At 31.0% G+C, this 26,755-nt stretch overlaps 1 protein-coding gene across 1 annotated transcript in view; it reads right to left on the reverse strand.

The window, feature by feature from the left end:
* Nucleotides 1-12,707: 12,707 nt before the first annotated feature.
* LOC125068810 (neuroglobin-like) overlaps nt 12,708-26,755 on the reverse strand; it is a 142,633-nt gene continuing 128,585 nt past the window's right edge. Inside the window, exons 4-6 of the mRNA XM_047678129.1 lie at nt 16,755-16,986; nt 13,225-14,437; nt 12,708-13,099 (exon numbers count right to left, since the gene is read on the reverse strand). Of these exons, the coding sequence (XP_047534085.1) occupies nt 14,282-14,437; nt 16,755-16,986 (388 nt within the window). The 3' untranslated portion in view covers nt 12,708-13,099; nt 13,225-14,281. The remainder of the gene's footprint in view (nt 13,100-13,224; nt 14,438-16,754; nt 16,987-26,755) is intronic.

Below are 26,755 nucleotides of genomic sequence, written 5' to 3' on the forward strand. Positions count from 1 at the left end.
TGATTTCGTTAAAAATATATTTCCATTTCTTCCCTAAAGCAATATAAATACGTTTCTTTTTTATTTGCATATTTTTATTTTACAGTGCAAATAAACCATTATTTCTACGTGCCTAGAGTGCCGAGTTCGCCAGCGTTGTGTGTTTAAAGTATTTTAATTTTATGAAATTAGTTTAGTTTAGAGATTGTGCACAAATGAAACACCTATATAATATGTATTTGTATGTTTATTGTTGCGCAATGTAAAACGCTGAAATGAAAAAAAAACACAAATATTTTTTATAAATACCTTAACACTCACAATTAATGTAAAAATAAAATTGACACTGTTTATTTGAACGCGACTTTTTGCGTGCGATCACGGATCAATATCGAACTAATATATGCTTTAAGGCGGTGATGAAACCGTTAATACGTTATACATATCGTATAAATCGTTTCAGTGACCTTGAGAACTGGCTTTGAGTGTGTAGTGTCACAACTAATGGTAACGAGTTTATGGTAACGTATCTGAATATAAAATGTTATTGCTTAATACGTCTACATTTATAAATAAACATCAGTTATTCTATTTTGTACCTCGGGTTCATCGACCGCTTAGTTGAATGAATGGTTACAAAATACGAAACATTTCACTGATTTATTCTCCTGGAAAATTTAATGATCTTGTGTAACACAACAGATGTACTTATCTTAAAAGGAATATCAAAGAAAATAAGATACGTCTTATATAAAAAAATAAATGATAACCCCCAAATTTCAAATATGAAGTCTTTGTAAAACCTCGGAACCTGCTCAATTTTAATCCATATTATTTTACGAGTTCAACCTTGCTTTACTTAACCTTTAATATAATCGTGGAATGAGAGAATTTAATGAACGGCGTTAATATAAAACAACGGTTCGTAATTTAAGAGTTCCTCGGTTATTTAAATCAAGATTACACCTAGAATTTAAAATTGTTAGGTAGCATAGTTCCATTACATAAAATCCATCAATTTACATAAAAAGGGTCCAATTGGACTCTGGAAGATACCGTCTATAACGTTTGCTTTAATCAGTGAAATAATAAGCTGAAATCTAATGGTCGTTTCGTTCAGTAAAATACTTTAGGCTAAATAATAATAAATTAATCGGAGTTAATTGTACCGTTAATTATATTTTCATTTTATTAAGGTAGTAAAAAAAAAAACAATTATAATAGTAATTAAACCCCAGTATACCAGTTATTAATGAATTCATTTCATTTTATCGATAATAATGCGTCCAACACTAATCCTCCAAGTTTAGTGTCACACAATTTTTATGACGCGCAGAACGATTGTATGATAATATTGTTGTCCATTTTCGAAATTATGGTTATCTACGTCATGTAATGAAACATTTGGAATAATAATTGGAATATAGATCTTATTGCGTTGTAATAAGAATGTTCTGTCGGCAAGTTTTAACATGTAGCCGCTGATTTTTATCGCGTCTCAAATGCGGTTTGTATTCTTAATGTCGTTATGTAAAAGTTAAGAAAATGGATGCCTAATTAGTATAATGCTACCAAAAATGTAAGTAACCTTGTTAGTATAAGTATAACTTTCGAGTTTGGTCGTGTTTTTGGCCTATGGATTCCGACTAGTGTCTGATTTTATAGTCAAAATTAAAATAAAATATTCTTAATTCAAATAGGCTCATAAAAGCACTTTTGAATCATGTCAATGTAAAACTACAAACGGTTCGGGAAGTAGATCATACCTAGAATAATCAGAACAATCAAAAAACTCGGCAGTTACTTTTTTCTACTATTTTAATTACAGTAGTATGATAGTCAACAAAAATTAAATTTTTATATATCCTGTAATCTTGTACTGAGTAATATGCATTATTTATCAATGAGTAACAACACACATAACCCTTTTTATTAGGCTAAGTTAAGAATAACTGCCATTTTCAATTGTTATCGAAGTTATATCACAACCGAAATCAACTTCATAAGATTTTAGTGAGACCATTGGCCAAAATATGATAGATTTGCATCTTTGGTACAGTCATGGGAGTCGTAGATCACATTATCTAAAGAGAACCTAATATTGATGTCTGAACATAAAAACTATCATGCTTAAAATTAAATTTAAATCTAACATCGCCTCAAAATATAAAATACGAGACAATTTTATTTAATAATACCAATAAAAGTTATTAATTTTTTTCCGTTAATATATTCAGTAGACGCTTAAGCTGTCACCTTGTCTTTCTCCAGTCATGTCATGCAATTGAGAATGACTAGTGAGGCCGAAATAAATGAAAATGATTCATTAACACTCTTCATATTATGAACATATGTTCATAATATAAAGGATTTCTGTTAAAAACGAAACAAGAATTTTTGCATTCAAATTAAAAAATATTTATCCCGTCAACATTTCCTGTAATGTTCATATGTTGATACTAACTCAACAATCGTATCGTAATCTTAATTCTAGATTTTAGATTCTAATACCGGTAGGCACCAATTATTATAATTCCTGTCGTGAACATCAATGACGTCAACAAAATGAGAACACATCCATATTACGGTTGAAAGTCTGCAAAATACTTTAAATATATCACCAACGACCCGTTTTGACATGAAATTGTCTATAAAATTTCGATTACATCAGCCATTTGTTATATATATTTGTTATATGTATAATCTTTTCTCTTTTTTTTAGATTGTTATTATTACATAATACAAATAAGAGGTCCCTTGTGCCAGTAATACGACTGGCTCATACAATAATTATTTATCATCAAAATCAAAATCAAAATCACCAAAGACTTTATTCCAGTAGGAATTTTAGCACAAATCTAGAAGACTTTAGCCTATTAATTAAGACTTGTTTGACTCTTCAACTTAAGTATGAATCTTATGTCTTGATTAACTTAAAAAATAACGACAATTTTTTGCTTTCACCTGTGTTCATGATGAAATACTTACATTTTGATTTGTTTTAATAAATAAGTTAATATATATTCAAGACATTTGACAACTAACAGTAATAAGTATTGTCGCCATGTGTGGTTCCGTCATAAGTCACGTGACCGGATATGATGCATAATAAAACCCAATGTGATAGCACTTACGAATGTGCCTACAAAATTATTTCACTGTGGGAATATTTGTGTACAGAATCAACAGCAACCGTTACTAATATTGGTATCGATAAGCTAGTTGAATATCAAATGGAAACGGCGACTTCTCATTTGTGGGATTTGAATTTTTTGAAAGAAGTTCTAAATTTGAATTGAACGTACGTAATAAAATTTTAAAATGATTAACTGTCATACGACATAGTCAATTTCGATGTGTCTAATGGGATGAAATTTTGTACTAGAGTTATTTTTGGAACATATGTGATTAGGGAAGTATTAAAAATTTTATAAAGAACTTTGCCTTTTCTCAAAGTTTGAATTAAGGTAATCTTTCTTTCGGCATCTATTTATGACTGAAGGTCAGTCTCATAAAAATATATCTCATAATTAAATAAGGTATGAAATTTTGTATGGAAATATGATTATAAAAAATAACTAAACAAAAACCAAAAGAGGTGTACAGTGTCGGACTTATCCTAATAAAATAATTCTATAATTAACGGACTTCAAAAAAAGAAGGGTGTTATTAATTAAGATATATTTTTGTAACCTTTCTAAGGTTCTCCATCAATTTAGAGTTTTTCTTTGGGACTTTCCATTTAAATTTGAAGATAATATCGATATATTTTTTGGTTTTTGACAAGAGAAAATAGAAAGTTAATAGGGAAGAGAACAGGAGAATAAGAGGAAAAGGTCACCTGGAGGGGGCGTAAAGCTTACGTGACGATTTCTGTCAGCTGACTCTACTGCAAGCTGCCTAAAAGGACTTCGTTCGAAAAATATAATCATAATTTATATATTTCTTTATTATTATTATTAATTTGCTTCTCTGTGGTTCAGTCCTGGATTATATGCCAATGAGTTTTAGGGAAGTAAGATAAAATTAAACAATCACAAAACTCGGTGTAAAGTATCAAGTTATATTAATTGTGTATTAATAAATTTAAAACGTACTTCGTTTTTATTTTATACTCTTGTTAAATATCGAGAATTGGTGTATTGAATCGGTTAATTACATTGTTTTGTTACCTCGAGAAACAAAGGGAGCCAATCGTACTAATTTATAGCGGTTACAATACCAAACAATTCTATTCCGTACCAACTTCAAGTGAACCGCAACTAGATCGCTGTGTGGGCATCGGGTTCTAGTCGTTCGATCCGATCCCTATCCGTGCGAAGCCGAGACGAATAGCTAGTTAAAATATATTTTGATTGATTTATTGATATACTAAATACATACCTATAAGTAAATATAAATAATGTACGTGTTCCGAAATTGAATTAATGTCTTATTTCTCAATAATTTCGTTAAGTGAATATAAAAAAAGTAATTTTCAGTTTCTTAAAACTGAAAAGATTATTTCGAAACGAACACTCGGTAAAAGAATTCCTCGAAACGAAATTATTAAGTAATCCTACTCGAAGTAATATAGGATTATCGAGATCAAAGGAAAATGTGATTTGCTAAACGCGCTTTATTTAGATAGGTAAGGAATTGAATGAGATCGCTAAATATTACGATAAGTAATGTATTATTCACGGGATTCTGTTTTATATAATACAAACACTTTGTAACTAAGTACAGGGAGATTTACATTTATTACAAATTAGCTGAACATAGGGGTTTTCCCGCGCGTAATTTATACAAGTTTACTTATAACACACAAATCGTCCCCTATTTTATCACTTCGAGGGGTGATTTATAAAAATTAGCCAAAATCAGGTCCTGTCCCCGGAACTCAAACTATCTATATACCAAATTTCATCTAAATCGGCTCAGTGGTTTAAACGTGAAGAAACAACAAAGCCATTTACACGAAATTTGGTTGTGCATTTATTTGTAGTAATTCTCCCTATAAACGGCTTGTTCCTTTTTGGAACTTATGATTTCAGAATTTGTCGACCCAGAATTAGTATCAGAGTTCTCACATCGCTCGATTAATTAATATAAAAATGTCATCTTGTGCTAAATGACGCATGATAACGTGAGGAAACCTATCACAAAATGTCAAACCTCTATTTCTTAACCTAGCAGACATTTAAGGGAACTCAAATATTATCAGAATATTGTGAATTGAAACCTAGACAATCACCACTGAAATGTAAACATAACATAAATAATTCACAACAAGTACTTAATTCATGTCTATAATTTAATTAGTTTTCGGTAAAGGAAAACATTCTGAGAAATATGCAAGTATTGACACATTTGTATCCATCAATTGGTTTTGGAATAACCTGGTGGACTAACTTGATAATTTTCTCTCCAAACGAAGAGGCCGGATCTCAACAGTGTGATTTTTACAGGATGTTAATTTCATAATTATCACCCTGTTCTCGTTCACTCCTGGAGCTCGGTCTGCAGTTCTCAATTTCCATCCACTACCAGCCATTTTCTGTATATCGTCATTCCACCTAGCTAAGTGACTTACGCTTCACTCCCAAAAGCGTGGTCTCCCCTCCAGAACACGTCCGATGCGACAAAACCAAAAATCAAAATCAACATATACTTTATTCAAGTACTACAAGCACTTTGAATCGTCATTTAACAAACTATATAGAGGTAATAATAAACTATACAGCGTGGTGGAATATGCTCCAAACCTTTTCCTCAAAGGGAGAGGAGGCCTTTAGCCCAGCAGTGGGAAAATTTACAGGCTGCTAATGCTAATAAAAAAAAAATAAGAGGTATCAATATCAGTTAGTCAGTAGTCAACGATTGTCGGTCCTGAGAAATATGTGACCATAAAACCTCACACTTTTACTTAACAACCTAAAATTAAATATACTTCAGCCTTCAAAGAAATTACTCAATCAATAATAAAGATACACTATCTTTTTATTGATTTAATATTTAACAAGATCAGATTAATGATCACGATAAATTATAACAATGTAAAATACGTGGAATAATAATCATTGTATACGAAATTTAAAGCCAATCAGTCGTTTCCACGAAATATCATTGGAGTTTAAATGGAAATGTAAAATGTGTTTATCTCGAACGAAAGAAGAGATATTTGTATAGCAGAATTTTCTTATGTGAATAAAAAAATACATGATCATTGTTTTATATTTCTATATTTTTTTTTAATAAATAGGCAGGAGCCACAAATGGTCCAACTGTGGTCACCGCATCCTATAGTCATTGGCGCTCTAAGAAATATTAATAATTTTTCACTGGGTGTTAAGATGTTGTCCCTTGTGCCTGGCTAATTTAAAAGATTTACGAGTTTTTCTAAGGTTTCTTTTATATATTTTCACTACAATTAGCTTATTGAAAGGTTAACCTATCATACAGAAATTCACAGCTATAAAATATTTATCTTATCTGTGTGTAAATTTTGTATACTCAAAATCTTTTCAGCTGAAAACTTTTACATATTTGTGCATCCTGCTGCACATCAACTGCATCACTATTGCTTAACACATAGTAAAATTATACATGTCTGTATAGGATATCATCTGCCAGGTTTTGCTAGTCTATACAGGTTCTTCTCGGTAGAATCTACTTTCCGAATAGGTAACAACATTGTAATATGACGATTCAAAAGTGCATTTATGAGCTTACTTGAATAAATAATATTTTGATTTATAATTATAAAAGAGTTTGTTGTAATCATTTACCCAAAACAACTGTGTCTTAAAAGTTGGAATTTGCAACATAATAGTAGGTTACTTTATATCGTAAGCTTAAATTAAGGGAATTTCAACATTGGTGGATTCAATGAGTGAAGTCGGGTCGGGCAGCTAGTATGTTATAAAGTCCAAATCTCATTGAGATTTCGCCTGCATAATCTCAGGAGGGAATAAGTTCGCTGTTTCTCTGCCTGTATCGTGCGATCGATGGATCTCTACGGGACGCCCGTTTGGTCTGTTAGTCTGACAGACTGTCGGGCTTCCGCCGTTTCGGTACTGAACTCCGGAGACTGCAGTGGCACTTTGAGAGGATAGCACATTAATTTATGAAAATAATGTTATAATGAAACAAAAGGTTTTTGAGCTGCTATTAGTCACTTTCGAAAACAAAATCTCATAGCTAAATTACGCAATTTTGCATCATTTGAGTTTTGATCCTATAAATGCGTAAGTTTTAGTTTCTTACATGAAGTATTTAAAGAAAGTCGGTAGGAATTATGCTTAAAAAAATGCTGTTTATATCTTTGACATCTTGGGGTTAATACGTGTGAAACATACTCGATAATTATTAAGTAATACGTTACGCCCAGCGAAGCGGGTGGGTTAACTACTCGTAGTTAAATTTAGATATCCTGATACGAAATTAACGTTCAAATAATTTCACGTTTCCTATCCTTAATATAGTCTTGCGCCAATTGAAGTGATTCGATTCTTTTTCTTATGACTTTTAAGCTATGTAGTCGTAAATGAAAAATTGCTTGCTGGATTTAAGTGTCGACGAAGTTATTTGTATTTTTTGGTATATAATTTTACTTGCTTTGTTTTATTTGTCATAATATATTATGTAATAGCAATTATTTTCTTATATACAGAAGTCCCTAAGACAATGCAATCAGTGCAATTTATGTTAGTTTTAACGGCGTTATAATTTGTTTTAAACTAGATTGTTTCTCTTCTTCTATCATATTTTTAATACATATGATAATTTGTTTTGCATTTATACGCAGATTTTGGACGCTTTGAAGATATCCTTGGAGATATGCAAATAATGTAAGAATAACAGTCAGATGAGAGTCCAAATAGTTTTGTTATGTTCAACAGTGACTCTCGTTCCATTTCTTGAATTTAATAATATAATACTTGTTCTAACATGTACATTGTACATATACATATGTGTATTTATTAATGGTGAAATTGTAGTATTTACTTAATGGGCTGATGCTGCTTCCCATGAAACGAGAACGGGTGACCCCAATAGTGGCATACAAAACATATACTGAAATATTAACTCCATTAGGTCAGGGAAGCGAGGGGTGGAAGTCGTTGTGGATAATATTGGAGAACGCATGCGGTGCAAATATTTGTTTCTACTTCGGATTAAGCCAACAAAAAAATATTAACAACCCGTCTTATTGCCTCCAGTATTAGGATGACGAGCAGTGATTGGTTTTACGTAGATTAATTATCAATTATATCACTGTAAAGATATAATATTGAATAAAGAAATTTAAATTTAAAATTGGAGCCAACATTTTATGGCTAATCATGCGATCGTGATTAATTTGGTAATTGTTATAAATTTATAAATATTTGTATTTAGTGAAGTAACTGGTGATTAAGTTCTCCTGCTTGATATCGGTCATAGTGGGAAAAATCTATGGAAATTACCCAACAGTTAAAAATATATTATTATATTCCCTATGAAATCCATCACAAGCTTTGATTTTTTTTTCATAGCTACGAAACAGACATAGTGTTCAGTTCTATTGAGTTTTTCTCACGGTGGTTTCCTCTCTTACCTTTCCTTACTATCCCATTGCCGATGGAGCACTGAAAAACTATTAGTGAAGAACAGAAAACATTAGTGGGATTTTGCTGGATTTGCGGATTTGCCGAATTTTTCTTTTTTTTGTTAGATCTGAGATTTACTTGCACTTCACAATAATAACTAATTATAAGATAAATTATTGAACAGATTTAGCATTATCGTATTTACTATCATTAAAAAAAAAGGTTAAACTTAGCCATCTGATTCAGAAGCACTCCTTATCTCATGGAGTTGTAATTTGACATGTTACTTCAATTCCATTTCCAGCTAACAATGGTTTTTATGGTAACCATAACCTGATTCTACAACCAGGATTGGTTTTTCAAGGAACTCCTCAACAATCTATAGCAGAGACACGAAATTTTGTATACTATATAAACTAGCTTTTGTAAATATTTTTTGTACTGTTAACTTATTTAAGTTACAATGTAAGTTTGGTTACCTTTGATCTACGAAGTTTAATTTTCACGTGTTGTTTCAGATCCGATGACAATTAATGAACTGATCCTACATTCAGTATTGGCTGCAGACGAACTCGTAAGCGGTCGTTAGAATAGACACCAAAAGCATGCTTTTAGAAATGTTTTTATTATTTGTTTATATTTCAATTTCTTAGATTTTTTATATATCTGTCAAACGTATTACAAAAGAACTAAATTAAACGAGCCAACTTTATTATCTTGGTGTGCGTGACGGCTGGGCTTGACGCTTGCCAAAGGTCTTATTACTTTGTGAGTGCACGCGTTTTTGGCCACTATTTTTTTCGATGCGTTCTCTGCTTTGATATTCTAGACATAAATAATCAAAGCTCATTTTCATGAAAACTTCTTCGTTGTGTTTTATTTTATCTTTAGAATATTACCTTTTTTTTAAAAGAGTCAGGCTTTAAAGGAGTGCAAACACTAAATTTTTTTTTTATTTCAATACAATATCAATACATAATTTATTTACTACATAATACATTCATGCATTTAATAAATTAAATTTTACAATAAATTTGACAATAATTCTATAACAACGATTTAAAAAACAATTAGTTTTTATTCTTTTTTTTTTTTATAAAATATTTTGTTAATCTGAAAATTATTACAGAATATTTTATCGTAAAAAAAAACAGAATATAGTATACAATTAGCAAGTCAATACGATTTAAAAAACTAGAAAACAACTTTTTTTATTAATAAAGCAGATATTCATCTGTATAATGCCTACGCCACATTCGGTTTATAAAAGACAATAAAAACTTTTTTTATACACCTTATTCTTGGATTTCATTACATTCTCAACACACACACAGATACACTATATACTTATATAACCTAATATAACATCTATTATTACATTAGAAGCGTACTACCTTGTCATAAAATACGACTTTCCGTCTGTTATTTTAGGCTGCGGACACACTATAGACTGAATGGTGAAAATTTGAGTGATCTTGTCCTAAGTCAATTTACTTATCCGTTCGAGTAATGGTAAGATTTTGTGTAGTTAAAATCAACCATTATGAAACGATTCGGGTCAGATTCCAGATACATATTATAATAATTGTCGTTTTTTAATGTTGGATATTAATATTTTTTAAATCTTTATGAGCTTAGTAAGTTAGGGTTAATACAAGGTCAAAGCTTCAACGAAGTTACCTTAAAAAAAAGCAATACGATGTAAAATTGGTATTTATATGTCTCAGGACAATATATCTTTGTTAATTGTTTATAACTGTTGTTATAATTTAGGGTACATTAAAATAAGAGTACCAAAGAATAATAATTCACAGATGAACTGAAGTCTGCTCTACTTAATTTTTTTTTTCTTTCAAATAATATCTATAATTATAAAGCAAAGTCGTTGGCGTTCTTGACTAACTATTGACGTACAGCTAAAACTACTAAGATTATAACTTTAAGGAGGCAGAGGGGGTCTAATCATCTTCTATTGTTATATGACGTTCGATTAGTCTATTTCAATGTGACCACAGCATTTAACACGACGACGGTTCCGAACCAACAATCAATACATATTCACATTAAGTACATTTAATCCTATGGGTTTATATTATATAGAAAACAAATACCAAAGTCAATCTCATTATTCGTCTCTTTCTAGTCAATACTAACATCAATGCGTGAAAGAGACAGTATGAGATCAACTTTGTCACTGTTTGTATTGTTGACAGTTTTTTTTTTAACATTTTAACAAATTGACATTACTGTTATAAGTCCATTGGGAAATTTTAAAGGATTTTGATTATGATAATAACTTCTAAATTATATTAATTGTATTATGCCCTTTTACACATAGGTACTAATAATGAAAATGTTTTAGAAAATATCATTAAAATATTTACCAAGACAATTTGCATAAAAAACTGATTAATTTAATTTTATTAGTAGTTTTAATAAAATACATTATATTTGCATATCTGTTATGGGAACATTTAGTATGATTTTAAATCCGTAGCATAAGCATCAATTAAATAAGTTAAGAATTACAATATCGAAGAAACATCGATAGAATCACAATTTGGTTCTGCACTGGTTATGCATCAAAATATTGGTACTATTGCCCTTACCCTTAGGTAAAACAAAAATCATATAGAGCGTTTAGAATATTTTTGCGAAGGAAAAATTGCCAATACAAAAATCAAAAGCGAATGTCAATTCCTAATAGTGTGTTTAGTAATGAACAATTTGATAGAACGTCAATAATTAAAAATTAAAGTAGACAGCACTTTAGGCGTATTTATTAAAAAGAAGCTACGGACACAACTACTTGTATCTGATTTTGTTGCTTCAGTATAATATTACGACAACGCCATCTGTCTTTTGTTTACTAATCTGAGATTTTACCACGATAAAATGAATCTAATTTTACCAAGATCACTGTTAGTAGAGTTTTTTAATCAAGAAACACTTTTTTTGTCTATTTAATTTTTTACCTCTTTCATATCAACACATTTAGGAACAATAAAATATCGATAGATTATCTACAACACTAGCATGTACACTTCCAGTCACATTATTACACAGTATCGTGCTCTAAGTAGGTGTTTTGATAGTCACAACACTGTAACAGAAATAACCGAAAAAAATAACTTAATTTATTTTTTATTTGGCATGATTTATTGCACGTGTGTATCCAGCCTTATTTAAAATATTAAATTTCGAAACAACAAAAAATCAAGAATAGTATTTACATATTTACGACTTAATTAAGTAAACTTATCTAAAGTAAAACGTACTTTAATCGCTTCCACTTTTATTGTATCCTGAGTTTAGTTATCATTAATTTTATTATCTGTATGGTATTATATATTTTTTTCTGCTATATATAATCCCGCTTATTGACAAATGATGTACGTTACAATTATCAAATGTCAACGATTATACATTCCTTACGGCGTTCCTACACCGTGAGCGTTTGCCTGAATCGTAACAGTTTGATTCCAGCATTACAAAAGTTAGAAGAACAGAGCATTATAGCTTATGAAACCGATTTGTAACATTACCTTAGTGAGACAGAGGAATCGATTATTGTGTAGAAACAATTGACTCGAGTGATTGTAACATTACAGGCGAATGCTTGTCAGTCAGGCGGCACTGTAATGTAATGCTCAAAATACAATCTTAGATCGTTACAGTGCTGCCTAAGAGAGAGAAGTAATGGGATATCCAATAATGACGAGAATGTTCTTAGTTTGTGCGTAATGGTATGTACAAAATAAAATTCAATAAATTTAATACTCAGAACAGAATACAGTAGTGCTATTCTGTAAGGACTCACTTCGTATCTCCCTCGTGAAATGTTCTAAGCCGTCTCACCGTTATAATTCGAAAAGTCCTTACTGAATAGCGCAGCTGAGTACAATAAAGTTTTTTTTTTTTTTAATATATAATTAATAATGTAATAATTTATACAGCTTATTATGAAAATATTTAAAAAGGTTTCTATAGGTAACAAATACATTAAAAATAATTACATTTTCAATTGACAATTACTAATTATTTACAGTAAGAAATGATTATTTTAAATATATATAATTCAATTATTTTTTATCTGTATTTTATGAATTTTAATCTTAATCAAAATCCTTTAATACAGTATATAGTTTACTTTTCAAAATTATTATGAATCTCAATTACCGTATACATACGATTTTTAGTATTACGATATGTCGTAGGATTTGAAGAGCGTAAACAGATGAATTATATTTACGAAATGCAAAATACAACAGCAAAAAAATTATAGTCTCTACATAGTATAAAATAAAGTCACTTACCGTCATGTACCCTTAGATCCTTTTACTTACGCAACGGGTTTTAATATGATTTTCGTCAATAAATCAAAAGGAAGGTTTACATTTATAATACGTGCATATTATAGTACAGAAAAATTGCGAATCTCAACTTTCGTAGCCGGAAAAATACAAGATTTTTTTATTGTGCTCTTCAATCTAAAATTTGTGTATAAACCTTTAAAGTATCCGGGCCGGGTAAGCCGGGTCGAGTAGCTAATAAACTATATATTATTAAACTTAAATATATATCTGTTTAAATATTTATATAACAGTTTAATTTTCTATGCATAAACTTTATCATAATTATTAACGGAAGGAAACGAAACAAAAAGAAGCACTTAAATTAATAAAATCACATGTCCGATGCCATTTAATTTTATTATCTTTTAGTTATGAACAAACCTCTCGAGTAAAAAAAATAATGTTATTGACAAAATAAACGTTATATTCAACTGTGTGTTCAATCGTGAAATCTATTCACTGTACCGAAAAAATGGTTTTTTATTACGATATCCATGAGTTGTTTTTCTGTTATAGATACGTGAAAATATTTATTCAATATAGCGAGGAGAACGTGTAAGATGATACACTTTTGCGTCGCATGAAATAACTGATTTTCCATTTATATTTTACTAGTTATTTTTCCTTCACGTGATTACAATAAGGGTTTACAAAATATTGTTTTTTCCGTATTGCAAATCTTTTCTCGGCTATAATAATATGCCTGTATTTTACATTTAAACCTTAAACTAGTCTCTTCATTCTCCCAACGAATGAAATCCATATTAAAATCCGTTGCGTAGTTTTAAATATCTAAGCGTACAGACTACGTTAAGCGACTTTGTTTACTACGTAAAGACATACTTTACATTCGGGTTTTTGTCACAATCATAAATATTTGTTTATCGTTTTGTCACACAGACACTTAACAAACAGATATTCAGTCAGTTTGCGACCACGACGTGTGCAAATAGGATAACATACATCGGTAAGGCTATAATAGACATTTATCGATCTTATTGTACAACATTCAATGTGAATTAAAAGATCCAGTACAATCATCTTTAAAATATTTATTTAAAAAAAAAGATATTACAGTGACTCCTTTATTATTTGAACCCGTATCTTAGACGGTGAGTAACAATTTTATATAATCAAATTACTTTACGTAATCTAATTTTATACGTACTGAGAGAGTGACAGAGAGGGAAATATATTTTTGTTGTAGAATCGGGGAAAGTATATTAATATACGTTTAAACGTGATCGTGTAATGTTCGTTTGTCATCAGCGAGCAATTAAAATTTTAATTCATATAAATGCAATAATACATACATACGGTAATCGAGTTTCAAGTAGAAGTTAATACCAGTTATTCTATCAGCTCGCAGTCAGTTCATGTGGGATTCGCTTTGGCGGCTGCTTTTTCGTATCCATCGACGAGGGTCTGCAGTATGAACTTGATGGTTATTTTGTATATGTTTTCAACGTTCGGCGTGTATCTGTCGCCGAGGGTTGACTCCACTGCTGCTAGGAACGGTGTTTCGATTTTCTGTAAAAATATGAAAATTTATATACAATGATACAATTGATCGCGTATTCGATTAAGTACACTGAGAGCAGTGAAACGTTTTTTCCACCAGGAAGATTCCATTCTAAAGTAATTTTGAGTTTTGTCAGCGATCGTGTTCAAAGAAATTTGACTTAAATTTTGTAGATGATAAGGTTCATTTTATCTATAGGGCTGATGGTCATTACCCAAGAAAGCTCTGATAGATGTGACGTACTCGTTTTTTTAGGCAGATTAGTAAATGGTCCGGATATAACTCTGAAAAGCTTATATTTTCGCTTCATCTGATTTTTGTGTACGGCATTGGAACACGTCTCATTTCCTAAGTTCGAGTTTTAACTGAAAATTCTAATCTTTCTAGTAATTTTTATATGTTTCACAAATAAACATCGACAAGAAAAGATTTTTAACATTTATCTCCCAATGAAAATATATCCAAATTTAAATAAGTGTTTAAATATTTCCTAGTAATAATCAAATTGGAGGTAAAAAAATTCAATATTCATTATAAAGGTTCGAGAGAAATTGATATTGCTCGAATTTTTATCAAAAGAACGGTCATTTTAAAAAGTTCGCGATGTTTCCGTGTCACTCGTAATAGGATCTTATTGAGTTCTTTGATGTTATTTATTCCTCTAATAATATTTGACATTTCCTTTCATGATATTTATAGCAATACCAATTTAAATTTAAATTTCGAACTTCGATATATTTTCATTTTTAAATGTGTATTCAAAATATGTATGGATTTTTCATTGATATGCAGAAGTAATAGAGTGGGTGATAGAACATAGCCTTGTGGAACACCAGAATTGACGAATTTCAAGTCAGAGCATGCACCGTCGACAACGACCTTGATGCTTCGATCTGCCAAAAGACTGGTGATCCAATTTCATAATTTACTTAACATTCTTAGATCGAACATTTATTTTATTAATAGTATTATTGCTGGATCTTCTAGCCTAGGAACGGTGGTAGTGTTTAAATATTGACGATTCGAAAACGATTTATTGCAAAGTTCACTTGAATAAATTGATTTGATTTGATTTGATTTGACAGCGTTACTGCGTTAGGGATGATTACGGAGACTCGCTGAGGAACGGGAAGCCCACGTGAGGGCTCAGCGTGATGAATATTTTAAGTCTTTCTCGCACGCTTTATGACAGCTATTATCCTAATTATTCGAGCTCAGAAAATTCCACTGATAGAATTATGTATAAAAAATATCATCTTTAATAAATAATCATATTAAAATTGTGATGTAGGTATATAGTATTTATAGGTGTTTGTACATCATACATTTTTTATATCATACAATGCCAATAACAAGTTAGCGGGGTTTTGCAAGAAATTCTCAGTGGCGACCTTGAAATTAATTTCAAATAGGACTTAAAATCCTTAGTTCCTGTCCAATCTAGCACGTAAACTATTTTAGATTATATATATGCCATCGGATTATCACTTTAATATTTCAATAAGATATTAAATAATACTACTACTCGGTATTACTGGTCTTGGTAGCTACCATTATTAGATATTGTATCGCAAAACAGCAGTGATCGTAATATCGTTTTGTTGCAGTTTCAAGGGGGAGTGAGCTAGTAACTACAGGCACGAGGGTCATAAAATATTAATTCTCAAGGTTGGTGGCGCATTGGCGATATAGGGGGTAGTTAATATTTATTGCAATACCAATGTCTATGGGTTGGAGTAACCACTCAGCATCAGGTAGCCTATTTCAAAGTCCACCTACGGATTGAAACATCAAAATCTATTCGAACGTATGGTTTAATATTAGTATATATGCAATATATGTATTAAATTATACGTTTGATTGCTGATCGTAATATATTTTAAGGTGTCACATGTCACAAGCGTGTCGTCTTTGGAACGCTAGCGCCCTCTGTCGGCGCTCGACGGAATCAATGATTCACCGGCTAAGCGGCGCACTCGACACTTCTCGAGCAGCAGCCGGCGAGTGAAGTCGAATAATAAAACCCACGCGCGTTCCTAGTTATAGCTAAGCGATTGAATTATAAACGAGTTCATTAATCTACTGTGTTTCGTAGTTCCAACATTACCCATCGAAGCCTACTGCTTGGAAGTTAGTAATTATGGACCATACATGAAACTGAGGCTCTTCCTCCGTCATATATATAATTATTTGTGACGTGACGTTGTAATGTACTTAAAAAAAGTAAAGGATAACAGCCTGTTAATGTCTTACTTCTAGGAAAAAGGAAAAGGCTCCTCTACTCTTTTGAAGAGTAGGTTTATAGGTTACTCCATGTGTACTTACCCAAAAATATTCTACTTTAAATCCAGGTATCCGTCTGTGACTTGCTCCAACTTGGTGTATATATTCAAAGAAGTTGTCTAAATCATCCAGCCCTTTAATACCCTCGTCCAAGGTGTTCATGACATTGTTCGCATGCTCCGCGAGTTCCATGGAGTTAATTTGCTCTTCCTTCGTCCTGTACTGACGAAACTTTTCAAACATATTTAGGAGATCTTGGTTTTCTTCGAATAATCTGTAAATAATTTTATGTGTTAATTTTTTCTTTGAATTGTCTATGTTTTATGTTAAAGTTAGTTCTAGATATACCAAAAAAAATCCTGAGTTGATTATATAAATATTGTTAAGGCTAATTTGTTAAAATGTCTACGGTTTCAATTAGGTATGTTAAACGTTGTGTTTTTATATTCATTTGTTTTATATGAGATAAAATAAGATTTTTTTTAATAAAATATATTATATAATGTTGAAAAGCTTTATTGAAAATCATGGATTAAATACTCTTTTGTTACGGTTACATAAAATAATCATAACAAAAGAAAAATAGAAATGAACCTTTCCAGAAAAAATGCCAATTCATTCAAAAGCAATTTCGTAACATTTTATTATATATTTTTTTGTAATTAGGAAATAATTTGGCGGACGGGCAATTGGACCCCTTGATGATAAGTGGTCACCCCTCAACTATAAGCATTGATGATGTAAGAAATAATTTTAATTTTAACCATTCCTTGCATTGGAGATGTAAGGAACAGTAAAAATAGTCTCAATTATTAATTATTTTAAATGTATATTTAGAAGATAACTTTTAGGTTTACATTTATACTTTGCAGTCAAAATACAAACATGTCATTATTATTGGTGCAAAGAGTTGAATAGTAAAGACGATTGAAGTAATTTAGTCTTTTTGAAATTCAAAAGGTCGTATGTTATCGTCTTTATGCTACGCAATAATTATAATTATATTTCGAAATTAAGGTATATTTTTCTACCAACGACTTATATATATACATATCAGTAAAATTTATAAAAAGAGATTTGCGTATAATGTAGAATTTTCATGTTTAACTCTGCACTGACATTTACTATGAATAATAAAACATATTTGAATTTGTGTTTAGAAATTATTACTTTATTTCCAAAATAAAAAATCGAAACCATTTGATTTTTATTCTAAAATTTTTATTTAGGTAATGTCATGTTAAAAAACAACGATCATCTTAAATAAAATTCGTTTTATATCAATAATATTAAGGTAATATTTAATTAATTCACTTAAAATTAGTAGTAAGCATGACAGATATTTTCAATTAATTTTAATAATTTAATTAATTAATGATATATTTTATTTAACTGTTTCTTTATGGAAATAAAATTTAACTATTAGTACGAGAATAGAAAATATTTAAAAAGCTATATTGTATATAATTAAAAAATATAAATTATTCATTAAAAATTCAATTTCATTCAACATCCAGCCTTTGATTAAAATATGCTAACATTTTTCTATTTACAAAGTAAAACAAAAAATTATATCATATAATTAAAGTATTAAACATATTTAAAATACATAATTATATTTTGTTTTAAATACAGATTATAAAAATAAAAAAGGTATTTAATTATTTTTTAGCCCTGGCCACATCGGTGTTATGGCTTTATCTATAAAATTATGAAGTTAAATGTGTGATTAGTTTGACAATGATGTAGTGTCTGCTGCCGAATGTCAAATCGATAATGACAGACAGACATAAATCATCGTTTAACTAAACACCTGCTTACAACAATTATAGGTGAAGCTTTTATATTTTATTTAACTTATACTGGTTATAAGGATGAAATAATAAAGGATTTTTTTGTACTTTTAATATTAAAGTTTTGTGACGTAAACATTTATTTAACTTAATATAATACATATTCAATTATTTAAGAAGAATATTTAATTTTAGAAGTGAATCTTCTCATTCGATAATTGATAGGTTGGAAGAGAATTGAGTCAAATTAAAAGGGCACATCACGACAATATTATGACGTACACAAATAGAGAAATAGATAATTATGTTTTTAAGAAGTTTCACTTCTATTACGAGAGCAGCGCTACACGAGCTCTTAGTTTTGTTTAAACCTTGTCACATTATAGTAACGTGAAGTAAACATTTATTTTCTTATTTAACTTATTAGTAACACTGTAAGAAAGAACTATGTTATAATTTCGTCATATTAAAGCCAATTGTAAAAAAGCAAAAATTTATAAAATTTTTCAAACAAAACGTTACAATACTTCTTACCAATCTAAATGTGGATTTCAGACAAAATGTTGTACCCGCGCCGTATGCTGTCGGTCCTTTGCCAAAACAAATTCGTATCATTTTGGAATTTTAATTAAAAATACAGTAAGCTTCTGTTTATAATAAAGTCAAAATTAATTATTCAAGCGAATATAAAAAAAAGTTCAAAGGGGATCCGTAAGCCAAAGAATAAAGTATAATTTTCATACCGTCTTTTTTTGTAGTAGCAACACGTAACAGTAAATTTGCTTATTAAATACGTTCTTTTTTTCAAATTATACATTTGAGTTTGCTGCGATCATAATTTTTTACACGATTGCACAGAAAAGAAGTGTATTGTTTTGAGGGATCATGATGTATGTCGTTTGTGTTTTCAATAACTTTGAAATGCCTCAACAGTTTTAAATGTATTATCTTTACTTTCCCATGTGTCAGTGTCAGACTTGTGTTTAATATTTAAGGTAATCGTAATTTATTATTTTATCCAACGTTCCGACAGAGCTGCGCCTGTCAGGATCACAAGCTGACTGACAGCTCCGCGCACCCTCTGACGTCGACTGCACGAGTTTTCCTCGCCTACCTCCATTACATTTTTATTTACCTTTTGTCTACTATAAGTGAACACACTACACTGACACAATCGGTTTGGGCGTAGCAAGAAAATAATCTCTTTACTTCATTTAAATATGTATAGACCTTAGCAATATATCTATATATATATATATATATATATATAGTAAGATATATTAATGTTATATCCCTTATGCCTGCAGTTACACTGGCTCACTCATCCTTCAATTCTTAACGCATAAATATTAAATATTACTGTTTGACGGTTGAATATAATGATGTATAAAATGATCGATTAAAAAGAAGTAAGTCTTATCAGCTAGGTCATATATTTGAGGAGACTGGTTCTTAAAATGGGTAGATACTGTACATCAGGTTCTGAACTCTTAATTGATTCAATATTATGAGTTGATCATATAAATGTTTGAGTACTAAAATTTGTAACGTTAAATTACTTAAGGATATTGATAATGAGGCTTATAGATAGACGTTGGATGATGAGAAAGTAGAACCTATCTAGACAGGCTTGCACAAAGCCTTACCACCAAGTAGAATTATGGATATTATACCGTGTTCTATCTACTGATACACCACGAAGAAGAATATGCTTAAACATATTTATGAATTATAATATTTAGAGCTTAGAGGCCGCCTAACTGAAATTTTACTTTTTATTAGGCGTTTTCCGCTCAATTTTTTCTTTGTCCAAGGCATTATATAAATTGTTGTTTTGAAGTATTTTTTAACAAATCAATATATCCTAATTTTATTGTAAAACATTATCTGTTTTATTCGTTTACAGTATCGATAATATTTACACTATGTACTATGTATGTATATTGTTATCGATAACAGTGTTGCTACAATAAAACTGTAGAATATAAATATCGATAAAATCTGTCGTGAAATACTGTGACGGGTCATGAAAGATAGGTTTTTTAAAACGTCTCTGAATCTTTAGTGTAATAAATCGTAAATTTGTTGAAAATGTCTTGTATTTTTAAATTTCATATCTGTTTCTTATTTGCCTTTGCATTATATAAATAAAAAAAAAAGTAACGGCCAGTAAATGTCCTACTGCTAGGCTAAGGCTTCCCTTCCTTTGAGGAGCCAGTTTGTATTCAGTTCCACCTCGCTGCTGCGGTGGTGGATACACATACAGGTTTTCTCACAATGTTTTCCTTCACCGCCGAGCACAAGTACGAGGAAATTCGGTAGTGCTTGCCTAGGTTTGAATCCACAGTCATTGGATAAAAAGCACATGTTCTAACTACTGGGTCATTTCGGTTTAGTGTTATATACTATTCTTATTATTTTTATTTTATATAAATCATTATTTAATTTATATTAATTGTTAGAAAATAATATTTATTACACGGAACTACTTGTCGGTTCGTCTCAGTAGAATCTGTCTATTCCAAATCAATGAAAGTAGTTTAAATTTATTGTTAATTAATAAATATATTTAATGATAGCAATTAAGAGTATTATTGGTAGTATTTGAACATGCTATCAAATAGTAGCTTAATACCCAGCTTCCTGGGAAAGCTGAGTTATGTGAAAATCACTAACCCTCTTGCGTTATGTCCGATTAAACGCAACAATGCTCATGAGTCTATTTGGGTCAGTAAACAGAGTCGGAGAAGTGAGAGGAAAAGTATTCCATTATTATATTCCCGGCTAAAATGTATCGCTCAAATAAAATTACGTGCCGAGAAAAGATAGTGTTTCAAGCATCGTAAGTTGCGGGTTCAAATCAAGACGAGCACCACTGAAATTTATGTTTATAATAAAATTTGCGGTTAGAAATAAATCGTAAGGAAATCTGCCTCATGTGTATTCATCAACTCTTATTGAAATAGCTCAGCTAGTGAGCCGCAAACCCTCTCCTATAAAAGAAACCCTTAGCCTAGAATAATTATTATTTTATTATTTTATTTTTTATAATTATTATTTTATTTAAATAAAATAATAAGAATAAGTTTTGATAGTATTATACACAACCGTATAAAGACACAGATATAAAGAAAAGAGACGGAACGATCGCCTGGATAAAGCGTTTCCCTTCGTGACGTGACTGCTAGTTTTTCTACTGTATTCCGCGTAAAAGAACTTCGGTCCAAAAACATTACTTTGTCCAATTTAGAAACCGTATATTTACTATATACGGATATATATAATTACAGGTAAATCAGTCATGTATACTAATATTATAAATGCGAAAATAACTCTGTCTGTTACCTCTTCACGCTTAAACCGCTGAGCTGATTTAGATGAAATCTAATATGGAAATAGTTTGAGACCCGGACAAGGATATAGGCTACTTTTTTAATTCACCCCTTGAGGGGGTAAAATGGGGTATTATGTTTTGTGTACTAAATATACGGATAAAACCGCAGATTTAGCTAGTTTATAGGGAGGAAAAATATTGATCACCAAGATTATATAGATGATAAAAAGCGTGGAGTTAATGCTTGTTGACTTCCAGGCAGGAGATATAACATACATATATAATTGTATTTAACTAACATGACTGTCTTTTTATATGTTGAAAAAGAGTAACTACTGAGTTTCTTGCCGGTTCTTCTCGGTAGAATCTACATTCCGAACCGGTGATAGATTTCCTTTAAATAATTTGTTAAATGAAGATTCAAAAGTGCTTGTAAAAGCCTACTTGAATAAAGTATATTTTGATTGATTGATTAATTGATCGCTTGACATAGCACTGTAAGAAATAATGACTATTCATCAAACGTCAATTCACAAAACGCCACCCAAACCTTAGGAACTAACATGACATTATGCTCTTTGAGCCAGTAATATACCTGGATGTACAATAAAGGATGAGTTGTATTACCCAGACGGGTTCCAACATTATACAGAGTGAACTGTCTGCATAAAGGTGTGAAAATATAACCGCTATCCATCATACTACTAATATTATTTCTATTTCAGAAATGTCACCGAATGTAAATTTTATGACGTAAATATGTTAATTTCAACAGATTTAGCGCAACAATACTTCAAATACCAGCATCAGAAATAAAGTAAAATATTTTAAAATATAATTAGATCACTTTAGTAAGAGTACGTGTTTATTCTTTACATAGTATAAAACAAAGTCGCTTACAGCTATCTGTCCCTGTGTATGCTTAGATTTTTGAAATTACACAACGGATTTTGATGCGGGTTTTTTTTAATAGATAGAGTGATTCAAGGAAGATTTATATATATAAAACATGCACAATACAGTAGAGAAACACTGATAATTTTAGAGGTTTCTAATGTGATGTCGTAAATAAATAAATTGTTTTGCGCTTAGATTGCAAACGCTGGCTGAACCCTAAAAGATTGATCTAAGTAATGTACTACAGTATTGTACACTTTAAAAAGGTCTTCAAAAAAGTCCGCGATGGTATATGTCTATCTTTTAGGGATAACTCACAATAACCATTTAAAAAATAAACCTTAATTTTCTACCAGAAATAATAGCATAATTTAGAAGCGATTTTAATCCCAACCCAATTAAGTACCTTAAATGCATTGTACATTAAATACATATCAATATGGCACTTTACAGCATGTAATTTAAATGATTTTTTTCGAAGATATTACAGATTTTCGAAGATAAAATGCAGGGACTAGGAGTTTGTATTGTCTAATGACAAAAAGCATATGAATTTTGTACATAATGACATTCTGTAGTATGTATATTTAGTATCAACATTGCACCCGTGCGAAGCCGAGGCGGGGCGCTAGTAATGTATAGACATTAGTATATATTATAAATGCGAAAGGAACTACGTTTGTCTGTTTGTCTGTTGCTCTTTCACGGCCAAATCACAGAATTGAACTTGATAAAATTTGGTATAAAGCAAACTTGAATTCCAAGGAAGGAGAGGCTTATGTATGCCTAACACCTAACGACCAACCCCTAGTGTAGCTGCGGGAGAAAACTAGTGAATAATACTTTAACGGTATACTGAAGTATTATTATTAATAAGATTGATATAAAATATTAGTTTTTTTTGTTTATTTTGTTTTATAAAATAGGTAGGGCGGGCAAATGTGCCATCTGATGGTAAGTTATCACCACTGTTGTAAGAAATTTTCACCATTTCTTACATCTCCAACCAACCAAACCACCAACTCCAAGGTTGGTTTGGGTGATCACTATGTTTTCATTTGCCTGTAGTTACACTTAGCAATACTAAGTATTACTGTTTGGCGGTAAAATATATGATGCCCTACCAACAAGCAAATTAGCTTACTTTTTACTTAACGTAGCAAAATATAATGACCATATCTTTTCTAAAAAAAGACGCGACTTACGTCTGTTAACATTTAAATAATTTCATTTTAAATATGAAATCAAATCGCTCAACGATCCAATGACGTGTCTATTATCTTACTCTAATGATAAATAACAAAAAAAAAAGTCATTTCATAACTCAATTAAATATACTAGACAACATTTTAATTATTTTGCAAGAAAATTAACGTGCTACTCAGTTTAGTCTGATATTACTCTTGTACTTGGCAACATAGTTTGTTGTTATTAAAGTTTATTTTTAGGTCATACAGTTCGTCCTGTATATTCTAACTCCACGAAGTTAACGCATCCTGGAGCAAGCTACGATATTATAAAGTAATATACATTTCTTCCTGTATAGGGTTAGGTTACATAGGGTTGATTCTTCTCGTGTTCTTTGGCGCCAAAATCATTTTTGGTTGTCTCTGGTGACTGAGGACGTGCTCTGCAATTGTTTATTCCGATCGATGAAAGATAATTATTACTGAGTTGCTTCTCAGTAGAATATTAATTTCGAATCAGTGTTTTTTTTTAAATTTAGATTCAAAAATACTCGCAAGCGCCGACCTGACTAACTTGGTTTGGTATCATTTTTATTATATTATAAAAATAAACCATTAAATAGCCCTTTATTACAATAATGTGTCTAGTAAGGGAATTATGATTCCATCTCGGCTGGCCGGTCGTAAAACACTTTGATACCACCCTGCTCCCTGCGCCTTGACGTGTGGTGCGTTAACCTATAAATAATTTACGACTCTCGAAAATACTTTGCCATATGAAGTAATTACTCTATGAAAATTCTAGAATGTTCTATAGTATGGTTTATTTCTGACCGCAGCAGTAACCTGTATGTATAAACATTGGTATTATAGTTTTTACATACATTAGTAGCCTGTAAATTTCCCACTGCTGGGCTAAGGCCTCCGCTCCCTTTTGAGGAGAAGGTTTGAAGCATATTCCACCACGCTGCTCCAATGCGGGTTGGTGGAATACACATGCAGGTTTCCTCACGATGTTTTCCTTCACCGCCGAGTACAAGATGAATTATAAACACAAATTAAGCACATGAAAATTCAGTGGCCTGCCTAGGTTTGAACCCGAAATCATCGGTTAAGGTGCACGCGTTCGACTGCCTCATTGGCCAGATCTCCAGATCCCCATTCCTGGCTTCTAGATCCAGGTCGAGCCGAAGTCTGGAAGTTGAAAGTGTGTCTCGTGCTTGAATGCATTATGAGATGAGTGAATAGATAGTACACCTGTGTTTGTGCACACTAATATACTATAATATGTCCTGCTTAGTTGGCTAGGCTCCTTGAGATTGGCTATCCTAGCAGAAAATCGGTCAGGAGGACGTTTATTTTATCTCACAGGGTTAGCTATATCATACATTGAAAATGTGCTCTTAATCATACGTGAAATTATCATCATTTGCTTTAGGGTTAAAATCGACCTTAAAGACAAACACGATAGTAAGAACATAGTTATTTTGATTTACTTTATAACATTAATCTCATATTTTGTTCTTTAGTCTTTTTAATTATTAATTTGTTTCGAGTTTATTTTTTAAATAAAGATTTTTTTTTATTGTATTCAGGTATAGTTGTTTTTAATAATATGTTATCTGTGCACGCATCGTGACACTTCTAATGATAATAAGTCACCTTTATATTTGAATGAGACTCGGTATGGTAATAAGCTTGCCTGCTCCTGGCCTACATACGTGTATATTTACATCGCAAATACATCAGTTTACGCCTGAAAATAGTACAATGACGGCTGAACATCGGCCTAGTAATTTTAAATGTCTTTGGGTGCGCGCGGGGGGGGGGGGGGGGGTACGTTACAAAATCGAATTAATCGAATTTGGGGCGAAACGTCACTGAGGCAAAATTGTTTCACCCAAATACAAAATATGTCCTATATTTAGAGTGTTAGTATTTTCAACACTGATATAGTACGTTTTTTTTAAAGATGTTTCGACTAGTCGGCCAAGAAACCACTGGTTTCTTTTATTACATATATTTCTTGATAAAATATTTATTGGAGGAAATACATTGTTTAACTAGAATTATAATTATTACAATATAAATAATTTTAGATAAATCATTATTTGTATCTGGTTACACTTGTATATACATGAACCATTATCCAATTCGTCAAAATAAATATTTTAAAAGACTTTATTTTTGATATGATGAAATATTAATTCTCGCAAGCTCTTTAGCTTTTTTTAAATATCTTAAGCTCTTTCATCAATGAACAATAACACTTTATTTACACAAAAACACCGCTCTGACCTGTGCAAAGCAAAAATCAAGAGGCCGATTAGTCGGCCGCCTAGTTAGTCGGCTAGTCGGCCAAAGTTATAATCGGCACATCTCTAGTCTTTTTCTGAAAGGAATGGGTAAGATAATAAGAGATTAGTTTTGAAGTTATAGCGAGTTCACGTTTGATGCGCACCTTGGGAATGAAACGATCGCCTCCTGCCTCTTTCTTTGTTATATTGAATATCTTATTTAAACAATAAAAATCAACGAAAATCCCAGCTGAGTTTCTTTTGCCGGTATTAAGGCTATTAAAGTTTTTTATAAAATAAAATAAAATTTGACTTACGTAGTCACACGAAAAAAAAAACACTTAAACTCGCCAAGTGAATAATGGCTAACCCATTTAAACCGTACACTAAAACGTGACAAAGAATAATATATCAAGGAAAGATATACGCAGCAAAGATATCGTATCACCTGAATCTGAAAGGTAGAATCTTCAAACCAAAACGGACCTTAGAACCCAGCTATAGAGTCCTTTTTAAAATATATCCATATTCCTGT

The sequence above is a fragment of the Vanessa atalanta genome, chromosome 14, assembly GCF_905147765.1.
Source record: "Vanessa atalanta chromosome 14, ilVanAtal1.2, whole genome shotgun sequence".
Classification (NCBI taxonomy): Eukaryota; Metazoa; Arthropoda; class Insecta; order Lepidoptera; family Nymphalidae; genus Vanessa; species Vanessa atalanta.